The sequence below is a fragment of the Mytilus edulis genome, chromosome 7 (assembly GCF_963676685.1).
Source record: "Mytilus edulis chromosome 7, xbMytEdul2.2, whole genome shotgun sequence".
NCBI classification, from domain to species: Eukaryota; Metazoa; Mollusca; class Bivalvia; order Mytilida; family Mytilidae; genus Mytilus; species Mytilus edulis.
This window is the reverse complement of record NC_092350.1, coordinates 28533720-28557064: the sequence shown is the minus strand read 5'-3', so window position 1 is coordinate 28557064 and position 23345 is coordinate 28533720. Positions and strand designations below refer to the sequence as shown.

General features: G+C 31.0%; 1 protein-coding gene across 4 annotated transcripts in view; it reads right to left on the bottom strand.

Annotated features, from left to right (window-relative positions):
* Window positions 1-200: 200 nt before the first annotated feature.
* Window positions 201-23345, bottom strand: part of LOC139481195 (leucine--tRNA ligase, cytoplasmic-like) — a 31789-nt gene continuing 8644 nt past the window's right edge. For 3 of the 4 annotated variants that reach the window (XM_071264351.1, XM_071264352.1, XM_071264353.1), the window contains exons 10-29: window positions 21053-21278; window positions 20495-20582; window positions 18583-18659; window positions 17586-17639; window positions 16365-16505; window positions 15786-15863; window positions 15440-15525; window positions 13840-13988; window positions 13128-13266; window positions 12510-12725; window positions 11945-12002; window positions 10972-11035; window positions 9582-9765; window positions 6291-6381; window positions 5264-5644; window positions 4602-4709; window positions 3697-3801; window positions 2644-2739; window positions 1579-1714; window positions 201-479 (exon numbers count right to left, since the gene is read on the bottom strand). In XM_071264351.1, the coding sequence (XP_071120452.1) occupies window positions 280-479; window positions 1579-1714; window positions 2644-2739; window positions 3697-3801; window positions 4602-4709; window positions 5264-5644; window positions 6291-6381; window positions 9582-9765; window positions 10972-11035; window positions 11945-12002; window positions 12510-12725; window positions 13128-13266; window positions 13840-13988; window positions 15440-15525; window positions 15786-15863; window positions 16365-16505; window positions 17586-17639; window positions 18583-18659; window positions 20495-20582; window positions 21053-21278 (2677 nt within the window). In that variant the 3' untranslated portion in view covers window positions 201-279. Of the gene's footprint in view, window positions 480-1578; window positions 1715-2643; window positions 2740-3696; window positions 3802-4601; window positions 4710-5263; window positions 5645-6290; window positions 6382-9581; window positions 9766-10971; window positions 11036-11944; window positions 12003-12509; window positions 12726-13127; window positions 13267-13789; window positions 13804-13839; window positions 13989-15439; window positions 15526-15785; window positions 15864-16364; window positions 16506-17585; window positions 17640-18582; window positions 18660-20494; window positions 20583-21052; window positions 21279-23345 lie in introns of all 4 variants that reach the window. The other variant, XM_071264354.1, reaches the window with a different exon arrangement.

Sequence of the window (23345 nt, the reverse complement as noted above, 5' to 3'; positions counted from 1 at the left end):
TTGCTTTGGTGATAGATGTAAGAGAAATGTTTAATCTAACACCTAGAAATATTATAATACATGTACTTTCCTTCATAATTGGTTGTTTTGTTATGAAAATTCTAACTCATATTAAATGACAAAACTTTTTCAGTCAGTGTGTAGTAAACCATTGCATTTGAAGCCATACCTTTGTAAATAAATAACTAATGCAAATTTATATAATAATTTATTCATAACCCTGCTTCAACACATGATTCTCTTTACAATTATAAATAAAATTATCTGTGTTGTCAGAATTTATTTCACAATGTAGAATAATTTTCTTCCAAATTCCTTCTTCTGACCATTTGTCTGCATAAGGACTGAATCTGTTGTCAAATTAAATATGACATTTTCTGGCACATCTACAAGTCCTTTCTCTATATTATTGTAATCAGGGATCGTCCTGCTGTTTTTATCAAAATCTGAGTACATCATAAGTTTTATCTGCTTTGTATCTGTAAATACAAAATAGATATTTTTATTACTATGAAAATCGTGGTATAAACTGGCTTTAAACTGAGTGCCTCTTGGGCAGAAATTTGACCTAAAATTAAAATAGACTAATATCTGTAGCACAGATGTATTACTTTTGTGACCATATCACAAACTTTAACAAAGTTGACAACAGCCATATCAAAATTCTACTGCAATTAATTTAGAAAGATAATTATCATTGGATTTTAACCTAAATTTCGAGGGTCAGATTCCACTTCTACCAATTTTGAATTAACAAAGCCACTATTTTAAATTTCTAATTTTTCTGGTATGTAATTTCCAATAAAAATAAACACAAAAAAGTAACATTTTGTGCCTTAAAATCTTCTTTTAGGCACACTTCAAGCTATTCAGAAATGTAAAAATAGCCTCTGTTTACTACGTCAGGAGTTTATCCATAACATCACATTGTTTAGATGACAAAGATGATGCAACAGATTCACAAGATTTTCTACGTTATACATAGGCCAAGCTTGATATACAAAGGCCAAGCTTAAAGCACAATACAGGTATCTCCTAAATAACATGCATAGTTCTTGCTGTCTGTGAAAAAGGCAACAAAATTGAGAGAGCAACAGTCATTACTTTTCATTTTGAGTGCAGTGTTCATTACTTTTTTCATTTTGAATGCAGTGTTTATTACTTTTTTATGTTGGTTTTCCCATTGGTTATTAAGTCATTTAATTAAATAAACATGTTTTACTTTTAGAACCTCTTTTATTCATTCTCAGAAACTATGCCAAATGGTAAGATACATAGTTAAAATATATAAAACAACAGGCAAAGAGACAACTCTTTTAGTATGGAACAATTCACAAATGTTGTTGCAATAAAGGAATCTCCTGGTTTTAGATGTTTTGATTGGTCAAGATATTCTTTTCATGAATGATTAAGCTGCACAAAGTAATTCACAAGGACAGAAATGTAATTACTGAATGTTCGATTGGGTTAGGATGTATAAACAAATACTGACCATCAAACTTTTAAAATTTGGCCAAAAAGGTTACAAGATATGTAAATAAAGGTCCCTTGAAAGTTTTCTTTAGAATAATGTCCTACCTTTCATTTTGGATCTGTCTGTTTTCATCAATCTAGTCAGGACTTTGACCTTTGTGTCATCTTCAAATACTGGTAAGGCAACTTCAAATAAACCACTATAGGCCTGTGGGTTTATACATTGAACTGTGACAGAAGTCTGCAATAAAAAAGAATTCCAACATGATATCCTTCTAGTGATTTACTTTGGTATGAGCTATTACAGGAAAAAAATGTCAAGAAGGGTTGGACACTATGTGGAATATTTTTCTGTTGGTAAAAGGGAGGATCGCATACAATGCTGTTACAAATGAAAATAAACTGCATGGGTTGTATTGTATGAAAAGTGTTGTCCAAGGTCTAATCCCATCTTCACTCTATAGTATTTCATTGAAAAATCCTAAAAATGGCAGTGTCTTTTTTGGTAGTTTTACATACTATAATTTTGAAAGTAAAACCTATAATTATACCACTGAATCTGCTACGTTTATTTGTCCATTGAAGTCTGTTGGTTCCAACATTGAAGTGCTTCATTGAACAGATGTAGCACATTGTCCACATCTAGCAATGTTGAAGGCCTCAAGATCATGTTTGAGATGGAGAACAGCTATAAAAGCACTGTTCCTTTGCTTCCAGTTACTGTTATTTACTAAAGTGTGAAGTTATTTTGTGTCATGAGTTTCAGTTGACAATATCCCTTTTCCCATTTCAAATTCATATTATCTTTGTAACAACAATGACTTTTTGTAGTTTTTAATTCATTGCAATATAAGCATATCAATTTAGATAGATGTTTGATATTTTATATCATACCAATTTTTTTTATTACCCAAATGCATCATTTTGAAGCAATGCATTTCAAATGGGAATAATCTAAATTTTTTCAATAGGTGTAAATTTTACTGCACAAAAGTATTTTAAAAATTCAAGAAGAACCTGCCATTTTAAACACTATTAGAGTCTGATACAAGAACCATGTTTGCATATTCTGTTCTTAAAATGCTCCATAGCTAGACAGACATTATAAAGGGGGAAAATAGAAATTAAAAGATAATGAATCCATTATGCAAACATGATGAGAGTACTAACCTCAATTCTATAAACAATGTATGGTTTCCCTGGAGTACAATCATCCTTTATCTTACCGTCACCATCATCTGAAAACTTCACATCTAAACCTTCAAGCTAAAAACAAATTAGTAATTATTTTATTGTATGAAAATTGAAACTGTTGCTGCAAGAATAAAATGGAATATTGCAGTATGAAAAAGATCAAATATATACTCAGGTCCCCGACATAATGTACGAATGGATACATGGACAGTACTATACTATTTTATACACAATATCAATATATCAAACTTAAGCAATGATCAATTTACTTGAAAAAATTACATGTAAATTGATTCAAACATTCTGAAGTCAGTACATTTTGTGTGAACAATTGCCTTAAATCTGATGGTAAAAGTCCAACTTTGAAGCAATAACATGATACATTTCAAAATCAAACAAGGGTTGTCCTACGTCAACTCCTTTTTTAATGGATGTTTCCTGAAACTAAACTAAATCATAGTCTAGGAAGAAGTAAGGCTACTAGTGGGAGGATGGACAGAAAGTGTAATTCATCGACCAGTGTATGTTCAATTATCTCCCCTTTAATATGAACCAAAATAATTTGGTAAATATTCATCTTTATACAGTGTACTTACTACCTTAATCTTTTATCAAGATCCTTTTGATAATTTAAGAGAAGTTCTTACAAAATAAATAGGATAAGATTGATCTAATACATACCTTTCAAAAACTATTTTTTATCTTTAATTTGTGTATTTTTTTTTTTACATGATAATTGTTAGAATTTTAGAGTCTAATATCGTTGTCAACTGAAACATCAACAACATCATAGGCAATAGAAAAAGTAGTAAACAGATTATCAATGTAGTTCAAACTACTGTTTACTTGTATGAGTTTATCATTGTGTAAAGTGTCATTCATTTTCATCTAACTATTTATGACACTTTGTACAAAGAACATGAACAGATGTATGTAGAGGCAAACATGGGGACTTTTACAACACCTAACTTCCCAATGTTGACCATGTCACCAAAATCACATTTTTAATGCAAATCAAATGCCACTTACGTCAAGAGTTGTAACAAGATACTGATGGTAAATGGTAATCACTTCTTTTTCATCGAAGTCCATAGCTAGTTGTAAAGCCTTGGAACCAATTTTCTCAAAGTTATCCTAAATAACAAAAAGAAATAATAAATAACATTCAGTTTATAAAAGTTAAAGCCAGGCCTTAATAAAATAAAATTAAGCTTGTACAAATCTAATCCCATTAGGAACTGAAGGGTTGTTCAGATTAAACAGTGGTTGAAAAAATTGGAATATCCTTAATGTCAGGAAAATGATTCTAAAACAATCTTCCCTATAGTTTTATGATATATTTATAAATAAATGATATTCATATAGGAATAACAGAAAAGTTAGGTTTAAAAAATCTCATTGGATCAAATTAACTTTTCTAATTTAAATCTACGTCTGACACTCTGGGCAAGGTGAGCAAAAAAATGACATATTTCCAATATAAAATAATTATTCCAATAAAGCCAGCTCATTTTTTTTTGTTTCTGTTTTTGTTTTGATTTTCAGTTTATAAAAGTTAAAGCCAGGCCTTAATAAAATAAAATTAAGCTTGTACAAATCTAATCCCATTAGGAACTGAAGGGTTGTTCAGATTAAACAGTGGTTGAAAAAATTGGAATATCCTTAATGTCAGGAAAATGATTCTAAAACAATCTTCCCTATAGTTTTATGATATATTTATAAATAAATGATATTCATATAGGAATAACAGAAAAGTTAGGTTTAAAAAATCTCATTGGATCAAATTAACTTTTCTAATTTAAATCTACGTCTGACACTCTGGGCAAGGTGAGCAAAAAAATGACATATTTCCAATATAAAATAATTATTCCAATAAAGCCAGCTCATTTTTTTCTGTTTCTGTTTTTGTTTTGATTTTCTCATTCAAATCTTACCTTTGTAGCTTGTACAAATGGCATGACCTTTTTCTTATATTTGTCTAATTCCTTCTTGTCCTTCAACTCTGCTGCAATAACTTTGTTATCAGGAAATCCATTGTTTTTCTAAAAAAAATATATAATACTGTAAGAGTATATGGATGCAGATGTCAACAAGTGTTTTATTCTTAAAACCAATAGTAAACACTCCCAAAATTGATGGGACTTTATTTCAAACAAAAAGGTGATACTGTCTTCCCTCAAAATATTTTTGAGATATTAGTGTTGTTAAGTTGCTGTCCGTTGACATTCCCTTTATTCATAATGTGGATTCATCTATTTTAGTAGGTAGCAATTTATGTGAATAGAGAAACAATTGTACTTTTCATGGATATTTAATTTTGTAATGATGCTCAAGTTTGCTTTATTGGCATACTTACTACCTTATTCTGAAACTTTTTTTCATTTTAATTGCAACATGTTTTTCTTTGATTAGGAAATTAAAGAGTCTTTTATACATTGCTTCCAGAAATAACTAGTCAAAATATCATGCAACAAATAATTCTATTTTCATAAAAAATCTACAGAAAATATTTAGACCAAGTGTATAATAAATGCAATAGTACCAACACCAATGAAGTAAAATGAATAGAGAGAAATGATAGCAATCAATATATTACCTCATATAGTGTCTTGAGCGATGTTAATACAGTGACCTGCCATGGAGGAAATGACTTGGCTATCCATACAGTTGCATGTGTTGGTTTTCCAGGTAATTTCTTCCCCTTCCCTGGAGCTGTTAACTGCTTCAGTCTGACTCGGAAGTCATGAGCCGAGGATATTAAGTACTGTGACATCTGTATCAGTTTTTCATCTACAGGTCCTGATACTGGCCATGACTCATTCATTATACTTTCCTTATTTCCTAGAAGTCCCCACACATGTTCACAAATATGTGGACAAATGGGTGAAAGCATTAAAGTTTGTGTGCGTATAAACTTAAAGATCAGGTCAGAGTTCATTCCTGTCATCTCATATTCACGGTACTTATCCCTTAGTGCCTGCAATATATTCATATTTAAAATGTAATCGAATGCTGCAGCTTTTAAATACTTCATTTACTGTACTTCATTTGTCACTAACACATGCTTTAGGTAAAGACACAGATATGTTGGTGAAATTCCCAAAGACTGCATGCACTTGAAATTGACCCTTCTTTACATTTCCAAATGCAACAAATGATTCTAATGGGCCAACAAGATTAAATACCCTTGTCTGAAATTTATCAAATTACTTGAAGAGTGAAATATTCATTTATAGATCAGATATAAGTGCATTACTGGGATCTGGTTTATCACCACTTGTCCATTAAGTTGATTTAAATGGGTTTTTTTTTTGTGTGTAACACTGAGACATAATATAATGATACAAAAATATAAATGGGGGTTCAGGCTGTTCACACTTTAGTTTTGGTTTGGTCTTTAATGAATTATCTTCTGGGTATCATCTTGTCAGTTTTTTCTAATACTTTTTTTTTATTGTTTCTATATTGTATCTTCTTACTTCATTTTTTTTTATGAAATATTTAGTATCAAACTACATGTATTTAATTGGTATACATACACAGATAAAACAAAACTAAAAGAACATATTAAATAAGTTGTAATTGATGTGTGTGCTGAATATTTGGAAATACAAAAATCTTACCTGATACTCAAAGAATCCAGTTTTCAGGGCCTCTTTGTACAGCATCTTCTCATAGTGACCCTTAGTTTCATTTATGGCCTTGTTCATCTCACTAAAAAAAGAGAAGACAATGGAATAAAACAGATAAAAAGCAACTGCTTTGTCGTTTGCAGGACAGTAGATGTTGCAATTAATCAGGGTGATTCTTGAGGATTAACTCCATACTAGATGAAAGGGGCATTCCCTTAAAACCCCCTTCTCGAATCTATCAATCACTAATTGATTAGTGCTTGCTTAATGTCAGGTGTGAATCCATGAATAAAACTTGACAAGGAACCTGTGAGTACATTTTTTAGCATTATCAATTTTACAAGTAAAACTTTTGTGTGACTTAATCAAGTATGGCTATACCAAAGTGAAATTTTATAAATATTAAACACAGACTTATAGACAATAAATGAACTATGTAGTAAATTAAATAAACATCATGATACCATCTGAAATAGTTGTAGCAACTGTCTCTTTGTTCAGGTGCTAAACTTACTTATTTTGACTGGTAGAAGCATTGTTTAACTAATTCACTTAGTATATTATGGAATTTTTATTCGACATATTTTGGATATGAATAAAAGGCAACATACAAAACAAAAGATGCCTAAGAGGTAAACATATGGTCTTCACCAGTAAAAACCAGGTGCTCCGCAGGGCACAGCTTTATACGACCGCAGAGGTCGAACCCTGAACAGTTGGGGCAAGTATGGACAAAACATTCAAGCGTGATACAGCTCTGAATTTGGATTGTGATCAAATTTTTGACATTACATGTTTTTTTTTTACACAAAACAAATGTCAAGATTTTACAAATCAATTAAAGATTTCTTCTTCAAACTTTTTAAATCTAAAATTAAATAGTTGACACAGCATAGGTTTCTGACACAGAATGAATGTGGTCTAATGAACTTAAAATATTTTTTTTTGCCTTTGAGCAATTCACTATGCTGTTGAATATTAATCCTCTCAAAAAAATGTTTGAAGAAATTTTCTTTTTATTTATGAAATCTGAAATGAGAATAAATTAAACCCCCCCCCCTTTTTTTCACATCCCCGTTTCCCTTTTTACTGATATCAATTCAAATTTCTAATGGAGTTTGCAACAATAACTACTCTTTTAAATACATCATAAAATATTAAAATGTAAAATAAAGTGCTTGTTATCACTGAATGGTAAAGATTGGTTGGTAGTAAAAGTGAATATACATTGTTTATTGTATAAAACAATAAAAAAAAGTTCATCAGCAAAATTTTATATTGGCAAATTTCCAATGAAGTTATTTACATAAAGTTATTGGCAAATAAAAATAGAAAATGACATCATAGTCATGTCTGGCAAATGTCCAACATACATTATCTTAAAACATTTTTAGATAAGATAAGGAAAAAAAGCTTCATCAGCAACATTTTATATTGGCAAATTTCCAATGAAGTTATTTACATAAAGTTATTGGCAAATAAAAATAGAAAATGACATCATAGTCATGTCTTGCAAATTTCCAACATATATTATCAACTACTATTCTATACAAAGAAAGATAACTCCAATTGAAAATTAATTGCTATTGCACAATATTGTGCAATTAGATATTTCTTGCTATTGTGCAATACTGTGCAATTGAAAATTTCTTGCTATTGCACAATACTTGATATGGAATCCTGATTTGGACCAACTTGAAAACTGGGCCCATAATCAAAAATCAAAGTACATATTTAGATAAAGCATATCAAATAAGCCCAAGAATTTAATTTTTGTTAAAATCAAACTTAGTTTAATTTTGGACCCTTTGGACCTTAATGTAGACCAATTTGAAAACTGGACCAACAAGAATGTGTCCTCAGTACACGAATGCCCCACTCGCACTATCATTTTCCATGTTCAGTGGACCGTGAAATTGGGGTAAAAACTCTAATTTGGCATTAAAATTAGAAAGATCATATCATAGGGAACATGTGTACTAAGTTTGAAGTCGATTGGACTTCAACTTCATCAAAAACTACCTTGACCAAAAACTTTAACATGGAGCGGGACAGACGGACGAACAGACAGACAGACGGACGGACGAACGGACGCACAGACCAGAAAACATAATGCCCCTCTACTATCGTAGGTGGGGCATAAAAATTAAGAATCTACATACACAGTTAGATTTGGCATATCAAAGAACCCATTCATTCAATTTTTGATGAAATCAAACAAAGTCTAATTTTGGACCCCCATTTGGACCAACTTGAAAACTAGGCCAATAATTAAAAATCTAAGTACATTTTTAAATTCAGCATATCAAAGAACCCCAAGGATTCCATTTTTGTTAAAATCAAACTAAGTTTAATTTTGGACCCTTTGGACCTTAATGTAGACCAATTTGAAAACGGGACCAAAAATTAAGAATCTACATACATAGTTAGATTCGGCATATCAAAGAACCCCAATTATTCAATTTTTGATGAAATCACACAAAGTTCAATTTTGGACCCTTTGGGCCCCTTATTCCTAAACTGTTAGGACCAAAACTCCCAAAATCAAACCCAACCTTCCTTTTATGGTCATAAACCTTGTGTTTAAATTTCATAGATTTCTATTTACTTATACTAAAGTTAGGGTGCAAAACCAAAAATAATGCTTATTTGGGTCCCTTTTTGGCCCCTAATTCATAAACTGTTTTGACCTCAACTCCAAAAATCAATCCCAACCTTCCTTTTGTGGTCATAAACCTTGTGTTAAAATTTCATTGATTTCTATTTACTTATACTAAAGTTATTGTGCGAAAACCAAGAATAATGCTTATTTGGGCCCTTTTTTGGCCCTTAATTCCTAAACTGTTGGAACCAAAACTCCCAAAATCAATCCCAACCTTCCTTTTGTGGTCATAAACCTTGTGTCAAAATTTCATAGATTTCTATTCACTTAAACTAAAGTTATAGTGCGAAAACCAAGAAAATGCTTATTTGGGCCCTTTTTGACCCCTAATTCCTAAAATGTAGGGACCAAAACTCCCAAAATCAATCCCAACCTTCCATTTGTGGTCATAAACCTTGTGTTAAAATTTCATTGATTTCTATTCACTTTTACTAAAGTTAGAGTGCGAAAACTAAAAGTATTCGGACGATGACGACGACGCAGACGACGACGCCAACGACGACGCCAACGTGATAGCAATATACGACCAAAAAATTAAAATTTTTGCGGTCGTATAAAAGTCAGTTAATTTTGATTTAATCAATGACTGTTTATCATTTATTTCAAAATAATCAACAAACCTGTCAAATATTTTATCACTGATGGTTAAAGTTTTAGAAGTTCTCATTAATTCTGTTGTAGCCAGTATTTCCTTCACCCATTCTAGGTATGTGTACAGACGTAATAGTCCAGCATCAGCCATCTTTTCTACAAAGTTGGCATCTTCCATTGTGTCACCAGCATCAGCCAATGCTAGGCGCATACCTTTAATAAACAATTTTACATCTATACTTTCTAAAACATTTGCAAGATTATTGTAAAATACCTTCCTTCTCAATTTAACTTCTTTTTCATCATTATAAAGTTAATCTTTTAACTAGAGGCTCTGAAGAGCCTGTGTCGCTCATCTGTATTTACTGATGCTTTGGAAATAATGTAAAATAAGGGTTAAAATCATAATTAACAGCAGATATTATAATGATATCTAAGATAATAACAAAAAAACTGCAAAATTTCTGTAAAATTACTAACACAGGGGTAGCAACGCAACAACGGGTTGTCGGATTCATCTAAAAATTTCAGGGCAGATAAATCTGAATCTGATGAACATTTTTGCAACCTATCAGATTTGCTCTAAATGCTTTAGTTCCAGAGATATAAACCAAAAACTACATCTTCTTTTAAAACTAGATACCCTATACATTTGTAAATGATTATGACCAAGTATGGTTAAATTTGTCACAGTAGTTTCAGAGAAGAAAATTTTTGTAAAAGATTACAAAAATTTACGAAAAGTTGTTAAAAATTTACTTTAAAGGGCAATAACTCCTAAAGTATTCTACTGAAAATTTTGGTCATCCCGACTTACTTGTAATCTTACTTTGCTGAACATTATTGCTGTTAACAGTTTATCTCTGTCTATAATAATATTCAGGATAATACAGATTTGTCTGAAAATTTCAGGGCAGATTGATTTTGACCTGATAAACAGTTTTACCCTCCATCAGATTTACTCTAAATGCTTTGGTTTCAGAGATATATGTCAAAATCTACATTTTACCCCTATGTTCTATTTTTAGAAATGGGGCCATCTTGGTTAGTTGGCGGGGTCATTGGACACATTTTTTAAACTAGATACCCTAATAATGATTGTGGCCAAGTTTGGTTAAATTTGGCCTAGTGGTTTCAATATTTTTTTTAGACATTTGTAAATTTTTTCTTCTTTTAAATCATGACTATTTTCCCTTCTTATTCTAAGCAAATACATATAAAAGATTTTTAATGATACTTTGTATGGGCAGTTCGCTTAATTATACATGGTACCCAAAGATGGGCTAATTTAAGATTTTACAATTCAATTTCAGTTAACAAATAAGAATTTGACACCCATCCATAGTTGAGGTTTAAATGTTCTTTTCATGAGTTCAATTTACTATATAATAATTTACAGCCCTAAGTAAATAATATTACCATCAGCTGAAAATTTGTTTATTGCCTCTGATAACGACAGGAAATTTCCAGTTGATTTTGACATCTGAAAAACAAAGTTTACTGCAATAATGGTGTTATATTTTATTCTTTTCATCTAATTTATACAAGGCATATCTCTATATCAAAATAATGTGATAACTTAAAATCTTATTATTAAGTATTGGCACATACATTTTCATCAGAAGGACCATAATTTTTTGTAGCAAAAAAAATCAATGAATGATGAGAGATTTAAGGATGTACTTAGGTGAGGTTTTGAAATGTGTGTCAAATGTTCGGACTCCTTGGTGTTTTTCCATACAATACAATGTAAAATATTTTGCCCCATAACACCCATTTATTTTTTCATATAAGACTAAATAGCTCATGAAAGGTCATTTACCAAAATTTTAGAAGATTCTTAATTTTTTTTCTTTTGTTTTGAGACCCAAATAATACCAATGCAAATATAAGGTAAAAGTCCGAATCAGCCTTTTCCCGCCATATTTTAAATCTCAAATATCTCGAAAAGGAAGTCCATGACCTATCAATATTTTTAGCTTATCTTTATCCTTAATTGATGCTCTACCAGCTTATAGTATCCTTTTTAATTTCTTAATTTCTTAATTTTTTCTTAACCTCACCTAAGTACATCCTTAAAGTAACTTTTGAATGAACTTCATAGGAGGATAGCTATTGTATCTGTATTCTTTAATGATTCTTATTAAAACTTTTATTCCCTTTGCAATAAATTGGAAAAAAAAGAACTATCTTTAAATTGACTATCCAATCCAGTCCATACAGGGCTAATGTGGGGCAGAAACCTTGTGTACCATATTACTTCAGGAGTTTTATTTATCATCCATAAACTAAACGTAAAATTACTATAATTATATCTTCATTGATTTTTCAAGGATCAATTGTTTTGGTAATGAACTAAAAAGAACAGGTCAAACTACGATCCATAACCTACCTTCTCAGAGTTCAGCAATATATGACCGTTAGCTCTAATACTCTTTGGCCACTTTGAACTAAAATAAACATATATATATATATTATATTTTTTTTAAATAATACTTTAAACTCAACAGTACCATTTAATACAGATTCTCCTTTTCAATAATTTTTAAACAAATTTTACAGGACAAAATCAAATATTGGCAAACAATTTTATAATTCATCCTGATGTGGTGTACAGCTGAACAGACAATATCTTCAAATCACTACATCAAAAATATATAAAGTAAATTTCCTCTATGGCAGCTACCTTGTTTTTATAGTCTAGCAGTTGCATCTATAATAAAGCTCTTAGTTTTAGACAAATTCAAGTAAAAATATCTGCCATGAAAATCATGATACGTTACTACATTGACAGGTATTGTTTTCAAGCAAACTTTTCACTGGCAATTGATATTTGCTGATCTTGTATTTGTCCTGAGTATGTCTGTTATACTGCCATTTTATGTAAAGTAACCTAAAAGTTTATTTCTGTGCATAATAAATAAATATTTCCAATTCACATTATACCTATCACCTACCTATCATTTGGCCAGATGGCACAATGATTATAGATGTAATATGTCAGATGGTTGGGTACCAGATCTTTTCCCGACACTCTGAGGTCAACAGGATACCAGTATTCAAACTCCTTTTTCAGTTTATCCAGTACATTCCTTGGTATTTTTGTGGATTTTGGAAACTGAACTCCTTTGAAGAAAATATAATCCCATATTTCTGGTGTCATCTGTTCTGGCCTGAAAAAAATGTAGAGGAAATTGTGAAGCTTGAATAATTACATGCAAGTATGTGAAAATGTCTTTTAAAGGTCACAAATCATTTAAAATAATCTATTTAAAACTTCATCTTCAGTTTGAAAATGTGCAAATTTGGTTTATGTTTAAAATATTTAAACTGCACTTTGCTAGCTATAATCATCTGTTTTTAATAACTGAAGTCAAGATCTAAAAGAAGAGCCAGGATATTGTTATTGTAAAGCAAATGCATGCAATTAATTTCTTTTAAAAGTTTTCCCTGAACATTTAAAATTGTGGTTCACTTTTACCTACAAAATCCCCCAAAATCAGTTGCCATGGAATAATAATGAGTTTACAGTACATAATTAAAAAAAAAAAGTCAAATTTTAGTTTTCTACTTACTTAATACCAACAGGACTTGGTGACTGACCATCAAAGACTCCTCCTTGTAACAGATGTGCTATTGTGTAATAGGCCATATATATTGTAGAGTCTGACAGAGACTCAATCAGGTACTGCTCATCCCATGGTAATTTAGTACCTACAATTTATAAAATAAACTACTACACTTTGAAGTTGGCATGTTATATTTCATAAAACTAAACTTATAAAGGCTAGACAACTCATAATTAAATTAAGATATAATTGCAATGTTTATATTAAGCAAAATATGCCTCTGAATCAGTTTCACAATAAATCAAAACTAGCATTCATAATTTTAGTAGTGATTTTCCTTCACATAGTGTAAGTAATAGCATTTATTTGCTCTTGTATTATTAACAGTCCCATTAATACTTGCATGCATCCTTGGAGCAGGCATATTCAAGTGACTAGTCCAACAACCTAGTTTATAGATCCTGAAGTAGGAATGCTCATGTTTACAGTCCACCTATCGTCAATTTGTCCTGGAATAAACATGCTCAAACCTACAAAATGTACCTTGTCCATCGGCCATGGCCATGTGACCAGTCTGTATGCCCTATAGTTAGGAACCTCATGCTAATGATCCACCTACCTAGTCCATAGGTCCTGGATAAAGCATGATCCTTTAACCAGTCTACTACCTAGTCCATAGGTCCTGGAGCAAGCATGCTCCTTTAACTAGTCAACCTACCTAGTCCATAGGACCTGGAGCAAGCATGCTCCTTTAACCAATCTAGAGTTGACAGGAAGTTACGTCTACAATCTTCTGAGTATGTGTCAATATTACTCAGAGCCTTGGTAGCTAAATCTCTCCATGTCTTCTCACCATACTCCAAATACCTAAAAACAATATATTATTTTAACAATTCCTTGTAAATAAGTTAAATGTTTCCCATTGAAAATTTCATACAACCAATCCAGATAAATTTTATACTGATGCACCTTGTTATTCTAAAATTGTTGTATGACTGTTTATTATATTCTAGAACAACATGCAAAATAAAAATTGATTGATATTTATGCAAGTAACATCGTTTTCACTCAGGGTTCTCGCTAAGGATTTTTGAAGGCGAGTCCAACAGCAAGGAGAAGATATTTTATTGCAATATAATGTAATATTTAAGTCTCCATGGCCTAACAGAGCAATGAATTGACATTAAATTCAGATTACTCTTAAACTTTCGCTATACAATGATGATATTTGTGTTTAACTGTGTTGAGTTTATACAAAATATTTCAATCTTCATGCATCTGTGGACTCACCAGTTTTGAAAATGGTGGGTCCAGGACTCATGGACTCGCCTTATTGAGAACCCTGTTCACTGTCTTTGTTAATACCCATTATACATACGTATCTCAAGTAAAATGAATATAGTATAGATGTTCCTGTTATGAATTTACCTGCCTTTACTTTGTTTATGGTCCCTTCGAATATTGTTACCTATGCTTTTGCTTTGGTTTGTTGTACATAAAAGTATTCCACTTATTTTCATGATGCTTTCATCCTAACATGGTGAAATAAGAAAAATAACATAAATTTAATCTGGAGTTTTTTTTAAATTTAAATATTATAAGGTGATGTTGTTTCTCAGCTATGAGTCCTACATATGAAATCTGTATTTCAAAACTTAACTGGTAACCCAGATTTTTTTTCTATCTTTGATCAGGATAGGCTACAGGAAAAGAGCTGAAAAACCATTTGTTTCACCTTGAATTTGTAGCTTTTAGTCTAACAATAAACACATCAACCTTACCACTGATCACAGAGAGCCACAACAGTCTACCAATGAACACATCAACCTTACCACTGATCACAGAGAGCCACAACAGTCTAACAATGAACAAATCAACCTTACCACTGATCACAGAGAGCCACAACAGTCTAACAATGAACACATCAACCTTACCACTGATCACAGAGAGCCACAACAGTCTAACAATGAACACATCAACCTTACCACTGATCACAGAGAGCCACAACAGTCTAACAATGAACACATCAACCTTACCACTGATCACAGAGAGCCACAACAGTGTAACAATGAACACATCAACTTTACCACTGATTACAGAGAGCCACAACAGTCTAACAATGAACACATCAACCTTACCACTGATAACAGAGAGCCACAACACATAAATTTTACCTCTGGTCACAGAGAGCCACAACACATAAACCTTACCACTGGTCACAGAGAGCCACAACACATAAATCTTACCACTGGTCACAGAGAGCCACAACACATAAATCTTACCACTGGTCACAGAGAGCCACAACACATAAATCTTACCACTGGTCACAGAGAGCCACAACACATTCGTCTGCTGATCTGGACATCACCCTTTTCTCTGGTTCAAAATATATAACTGCTTCCCCCTACAATAAATACATGTATGATGTTTTATCATGTAATCTCAATTGCAAAGCCATAGAATAAAATATTTCAGCATCCAAAATACACATCTTAATATATATGATTTTACCTTTTCTGTAATAGTCCTCTATTCCAAAGACTGGCATGTAACATTTTTTAGTTAAGGTTTAGAAACAATTCTATAAATTAGAGAAGGTCAACAAAGTAAACAACATCAACAGTAAAACAACTTCTTATTGATGGTAGTATCATCCATACTTACAGCATCAACCATTTTCTTCTGAATTGGTTTCTTTACAGCCTGAACTTGTTGACCTTTGTACTCTGGAACTATCATAATCTAAAACAAAGTAGAAAGCATTTAAATTTGAGGCAATGGAGTTTAGTAGAGAAATTGTACAGTTAACACAAACAAACAAAAAGTTAACAGCAATTGAAATAACATTTTGGCTTGAACCATTTGTACAATACAATAAATATATATAGATCTAACATGGATTTTTTTCATATTAATTCCTTAACTTCAGTCATTGCTTTAGAAGCAATTTCAGTTTTCATGTTATATTGACAAAATAAAAATGGTTTCCATTTAAGATAGCTGTATAGCTCTGCTTTTATTAGATTTTATCCATTGCATATACTGGATATAAATATCTCAAGAAACCTCAATATATTTTTTTTTTATCCTTAGTGTCAAATTTATTATTTCAAACACTGGATATCTGTTATTTTGAACTGCATTTTGTCAGTTCATTCATAAACAGAATGCTTTTCCTTGGATATACGAACAAGTCTCTTTAAAGTCTCTTTAATTCTTCATTTCATTTTATCAGTGACTTACCCCTTCATAGAACCCCTTTAGATAAACTTTTTCCTTGGCCTCTTGAAGCTGGTCTTTGTCATTTTGACTCTGAATTTTCATTTGTTCACACACTGTCACAGCACACAAATTACCAAACTCAGGGACATCAATTATAGGCACCTGTATATAAAACATTCAAGATATACATTTATATAATGTGGCTAAAATGACAAGAAAGCATGACCGGTTTCTCATTAAATAAATTCCTTAAGCGAATGTTTCTGTTCAAACAAATGATCTCTAACGCTCACCTATTGGGCAGGCTGATCAAGTTACACATGACAGGAAATATGAATCCAAAATTGTAACAGTTATGTTATAGAAATAATCACTGAATGACAAATACTGAATTGCCAACTTTTAATATATTTGATCAAAGCAGCTTCCTGTTACACTTTTTAAAAATCTAGATACACAAAAAAATAATGAATTTGTTAATATTGATAAAATTGAAATTGAGAATGGAAATGGGGAATGTGTCAAAGAGACAACAACCAGACCAAATAAAAAACAACAGCAGAGGGTCACCAAGAATTTACTTTACATACATATGTATTCAGCAATAAACATTTGTAATAATTGATTATTACATAATGATTATCACTGGATAGTTTTAGGTTTTATCAACTGATTTTTTTACAGGAGTAACACCACTAGAATCATTAATTGAACTTGCTGACCCTTTTTGTGCTTCTGAGCTCACCCTCGTTTTTTTTGGCAGTTTGTTATGCTCGCTGATTTTTTTTAAGTAAGTGTTTTGTAGACTTTTTTCTGTTATTCATGTTTCTTCTAGACATTTTATTGATCTCTTTCTTTGATTTTGTAACTATATCTGTTTCTATTAATCAATGAAATGTTCAAACTTTGGTTTATCAAAACACACTGTCAAAATAATTGTTCACATACAAGTATTTTGTTGAAAATTTGACTGTTCAAAATGTTGTGGTATATACTGTGGATTCATTAATTTTTTTGTGGGTACCAATTTTCGTGGTTCGAGTAAAACTTGCATATTCGCGGATATATAATTTTGTGGGTTTGGCAAAGTCTGCATATATTCCTTCAGAAAATTGGCAATTTTTTGAATATTTTAATTTATGGTTCCCCTGTACCCACTAAATCCACAAAAATATCCAACGAATATTAATGAATCCACAGTATATCTGTTGTCTAGATGAGTACAAATAAATGTCTACTTACAGGGTCATAAGGTAAAACCATTTCATCTTTTAATCCATATTTTTCCCTAAATGGCTGAAATCAAAGAAAAAAATATTATCACTATGTAAAATGATCAATATTCAATATTATTTTTGCCCAACAACAGATGTCACAAATATATTGCAAACCATAATGACTAATATTTGAGTATTTCCCCCAGATTTTGACAGAAAACAAAATTAGATATGCAATTTTAACAACTATACACATAAATATAATTGTTAATCTATTTTTTGAAAAGTCTGATGTTTTATATCCTCTTCACCAGCTTTTTTGTCATATATTACTTTATTTAGTGTAATAAATTATGAAAAAAATAAAGACAAAATAAAGAACATTAAATAAACTTTTTCTTCCTCAATAACATGTAATTAATTCTTGTTTTCAAAATTCCAATAGGGAACATACCTTTTATAATTGTATAAATAAACCAATTGTTCAAGACGTTTCGGCCATTGGCCTTCTTCAGTTGTTTATTATTCCTCTAAACTACATGGCTGACATTTCTTTTTTTAATCATTGAAAAGATGTTTTATTTCAAAAGGTGTCACTATCCTGCTGTTTACAATGTTATAACAAATCTGTTTATGTATTACAGGTACAGGTCTAATATCTTTGGTTATAAATATGTATTACAAGCCAGCTAACCAAACATATTATCTTTGGCTACACACTTAATGAAATCAACTGTAATTTCAATTTCAGTATCTTTTCAATGATTGAAAAAAGAAATGTCAACCATGTAGTTTAGAGGAATAATAAACAACTGAAGAAGGCAAATGGCCGAAACGTCTTGAACAATTGGTTTATTTATACAATTATAAAATGTAATTAATTATTAGAATAATAAACTTTGATTTCTATTTTGTTAAGGTTTTCACAATCATTTTTACAAAACTGTATTTCAACATACAATCATCAGATAACAATATCATTTATACTTCTTTATACATTAGTTTTTTGTCATTTTTAATACCTGTTTATTTTTCAAGTCTCTGAGAGCAGCAAAATCATCTGGGGCATCTGATGGGACACTGGTCACTACACCTGTACCTGTAATACATAAACAAATTTTCTATATAATTATAAACAACAGGATAGTGACACATTTTAAAATAAAACAAAATTAAAGTACATCTACTATTAACTTTTGCCTTGAACAAGTAACAGGTAGTAAAAAATATCATTTGTTTATTATTGTCTTGAGATGTGTTGTACATGTCAATGAGTTTCAGCATTTTTCACCCCAAATAAACCTAATGTGATTAAAAGATTACAGCAGCTTTCGTTGAGTGTGTAGCGAAAGGTAATATCTTTGGTTAGCTGAACCGTGAAGTCGTTATTAGGTAACGGCCTAGCAAAGATCAGATGTTCATTTCATATTGGGTCTATATTATAGGCTTGTAAAGACAAAAAAATAAACTTTACATAAGTAATACATCTTTGAACTGAAGAAGAGAATGTAGGGCTTCACAATGAATATCAAATATCATGTATAGGTGTTACCGTTTAGAAAAAAAACACTAAAATACACGCTGAAAATGGGCAAAATTTCACGTTATGTTGTTTCATTTAAATTTTCGCGGTTTTTAACAACTGATAGTTAATAAGTGAACTTAATTTGAACTACATTATTGGTTCATTGCTATAGACAATTTATTCATCTTTCTTTTACTGTTTGTTGCAACAAAAAATCTTCAGTGGTTACAAAGTTATGATAAAAAGTTGAATACTATGCGCTTGTTATGAAATTTTGTACTTTTGTTTTTAGCTTGCTCAGTGAAGTGATAAAAGAGAAAAATAAATCAAATTTATGCTATTATGTGTTTTGTTTTCTCTTCTAGTATATACATTATCAAAAACTACCTCATTTATCAAAATTGAAGTACCCTAGCTGGAGATATATGCCATCAAAGTTGGATATACAAATAAAGTGAAAAACCTGATAAAATGTATGTTTTTTCTTTCAAAATAACACTTTCAGCTTTATCAAAATTAGGTTTTAATAATGCATTTCATTAAATATGAGTACAATGTCTTGTCCGTAGACAAAACATATAAATTGTATTGCTAAGTTTGATTGTTTATTGTAAGAATATGCATCAAGTTATTTTAATGTTCTATACACCAAAAGAAAGGGTTCTTTTGGAAGTTTTGTTATTTATAGATAATTTTAGATACAGTTTTATCAGATAAGATTAATGATCAAAGAAAGCTACTGTTGTTTGAAATAACTGTGAGTCAAACATGTTCTTGTTAAAAAAAATTCAATTAAAATGTTTGATATTCAATAGTTCTAAATATATTTTGTTGTCTTTGTCATTGACCAAAAATCTGTCACTGGTGACCATGTCTTGAAGGCAACCATTAAAGAAAATTATACAGTTTTTAAACACCATTTATTTAATAAAAATATTAAATATTTCTTTCAAAAACTGCATGTAATTATATAAATGCTTCGAGTGTTAGCCTAACGGCAATTTTTCATAATTTAAACCATTTTGGAACCAAAATATCAAAAGAGTTTTTCCCTGAGGTAATACTCATTTTTGACTTCATTTGAAACACAAAATGCACATCTGATTGTGGCTAGGCCGTAAGGTATATTACCCTCCTTTTGAAGTAGCCTAGTCCTACAAACATATAGATAGGTTATCAGTCGGACTAGTCTATTCTTAAAGGAGGGTAGTTTACCCAACCTAATAATGACTTACCGGTTCAGCTTACAAGCAAGCTAACCAAAGATATTACCTTTGGCTACACACTGTAATTTCAATTTCAGCATATTAATGATTTTGATTTGAGTCTCATGGACATTTAACCCAATCCAAATGTACTTCTATTCCTACAAAAGCTTTTATCTGTGGTTTATATTATTTGGGTCTTACCTTTATCTTCTTTAATGGTCAGCATAGGCAGGGTATAAATCTTCTTATAGGATGTTAGTGGTCCTGTGAGGGCTACTCCCATTATATCCTATCAAATATACAAGACAAATGCAATTGGATGAACAAAAGGTCATATGACATCTCCAAATAGACTGAAACTTAAACACATGCAACTTATATAAATACCAAACACTGTTATCATTAAAAAAAAGTGACAGAAAACCAGTTTCATAAAACTTGGAACAAAAGTGAGGTCATGCTTTTAAATGATAAAAAAAAAAATTCAAGTGTGCATGTATGAAAACCAATGTATTATATATAGAAACAACAATGGTGGATAGTTATCTCATCAGGAAATCATACCACATCTCCTTATTTTAAATAAATATAACCTCACTAGTGTTTATCTCAGGAAACATAAAGATATATAAACTCAATTGTAGTAACTGACAAAAACTTGATAAATTCAAATAATACTTCACTCAATTTTGTCCTTTGTATAGATACATATATACCATTTAATAATAACCTTTTCATTACTTTGTTCAATTTTACTACCTGTCCCACCAACTCTACTAGAACATTAATCTTTCCATCTTCCTTTGTAAAACCCTGATAGGCCATATTTCTGGCTGACCTTCTAGTACAAACAAACACATCACCATTCTTCAGTTCATGGGCTATATATTTCATGTCAGGTCTGACCCAGATGTTTGTCTGTCCAAACATGGTTTCTGGTCTTAGAGTAGCTGCTACTAGAAATATGTTCTTTCCTTTCAGCTTACTGAAAGAAAAATTGTTAAAACATGAAAGTTGATTATATTTGCTACCAAAATTTAGTTAATTGATTTTTGTATGTGTATCAATCTTTCATTGCATTTATTTTGTATATCTTCAACAGTACTCAACCAACTATTTCAACTGGAAGGTTGATTTAAATTTTTATTGTATAGGCACAGGCAACTCATTGATTGTAACTTGATGTAGAGAACAACCATGAATAATTTATTCAAACTATACAAAGCTCTATATTTTTGCCAGCATCATTGTCCACCTTTATGAACAGGAAAACAGCTAAACAAGTGTTGCCAGTTTTAGCATTAATTAGGTACTTGATTTTCACATTTGAATCACATCACATTTCATTATGTCAGGGTTTTTATTGCTGACTATACAGTATGGATTTTGACCTCTGTTGGAGGTTGTACCATAGCCTATATATGCCAGGGTAGTTGCATTATATCTCTGGTGGATAGTTGCCTTATTGGAAATATCTGGTGGATAGTTTTCTTATTGGCAATCATACCACATGTCATTCTTCTAATATTATGTTGCAGACATAAAATTGAGGAATATAGACCATTGAGACAGCTGAAGCAATTCAAGCTGTTTACATTGATGTAAGATGAAAGGGATCAACTGCCCTGCATGTTAAGTCTTATTTTAGTTGATTACACACCACAACAAGTATGGACACAACATTCAAGCTGTATTCAGCACTAAATTTGGATTGTGATTAAATAGTTGACACAGCATAGGTTTCTGACACAGAATGAATGTGGTCTAATGAACTTAAAATCCTTTTTTTTCCTTTGAGCAATTCACTATGCTGTTGAATATTAATCCTCTCAAAAAATGTTTGAAGAAATTTTCTTTTTATTTATGAAATCTGAAATGAGAAACATTTAACCCCCCCCCCCCCCCCCAATTTTTTTTCACATCCCCCTTTCCCTTTTTCCAAAACTGATTTCAATTCAAATTTTTAATGGAGTTTGCAACAATAACTACTCATTTAAATACATCATAAAATATTAAAATGTAACAAAAGGTGCTTGTTATCACTGAATGGTAAAGATTGTTTTAATTTATCAGTTGGTAGTAAAAGTGAATATACATTGTATATTGTATAAAACAATGATTTAAGTTGATTCAACTACTATTCTGGACAAAGAAAGATAACTCCAATCAATTGAAAATTTCTTGCTATTGCACAATATTGTGCAATTAGATATTTCTTGCTATTGAGCAATACTGTGCAATTGAAAATATTTGCTATTGCACAATACTGTGCAATTGAAGATTTTGGCTGTTGCGCAATACTGTGGAATTGAAAATTTCTTGCTATTGCACAATACTGTGCAATTGAAGATTTCTTGCTATTGCTGAATACTGTGCAATTGAAAATTTCTTGCTATTGCACAATACTTAATATAATAATTTTGGATCCTGATTTGAACCAACTTGAAAACTGGGCCGTTAATCAATAATCTAAGTACATGTTTAGATTCAGCATATCAAAAAAGCTCAAGAATTCAATTTTTGTTAAAATTAAACTTAGTTTAATTTTGGACCCTTTGGACTTTAATGTAGACCAATTTGAAAACGGGACTAAAAATTAAGAATCTACATACACAGTAAGATTTGGCATATCAAAGAACCCCAATTATTCAATTTTTGATGAAATCAAACAAAGTTTAATTTGGACCCGATTTGGACCAACTTGAAAACTGGGCCAATAATAAAAAATCTAAGTACATTTTTAAATTCAGCATATCAAAGAACCCCAAGGATTCAATTTTTGTCAAAACCAAACTTAGTTTAATTTTGGACCCTTTGGACCTTAATGTAGACCAATTTGAAAACGGGACCAAAAATTAAGAATCTACATACACAGTTAAATTCGGCATATCAAAGAACCCAATTATTCAATTTTTGATGAAATCAACCTAAGTTAAATTTTGGACCCTTTGGGCCGCTTATTCCTAAACTGTTGGGACCAAAACTCCCAAAATCAAACCCAACCTTCCTTTAGTGGTCATAAACCTTGTGTTTAAATTTCATAGATTTCTAT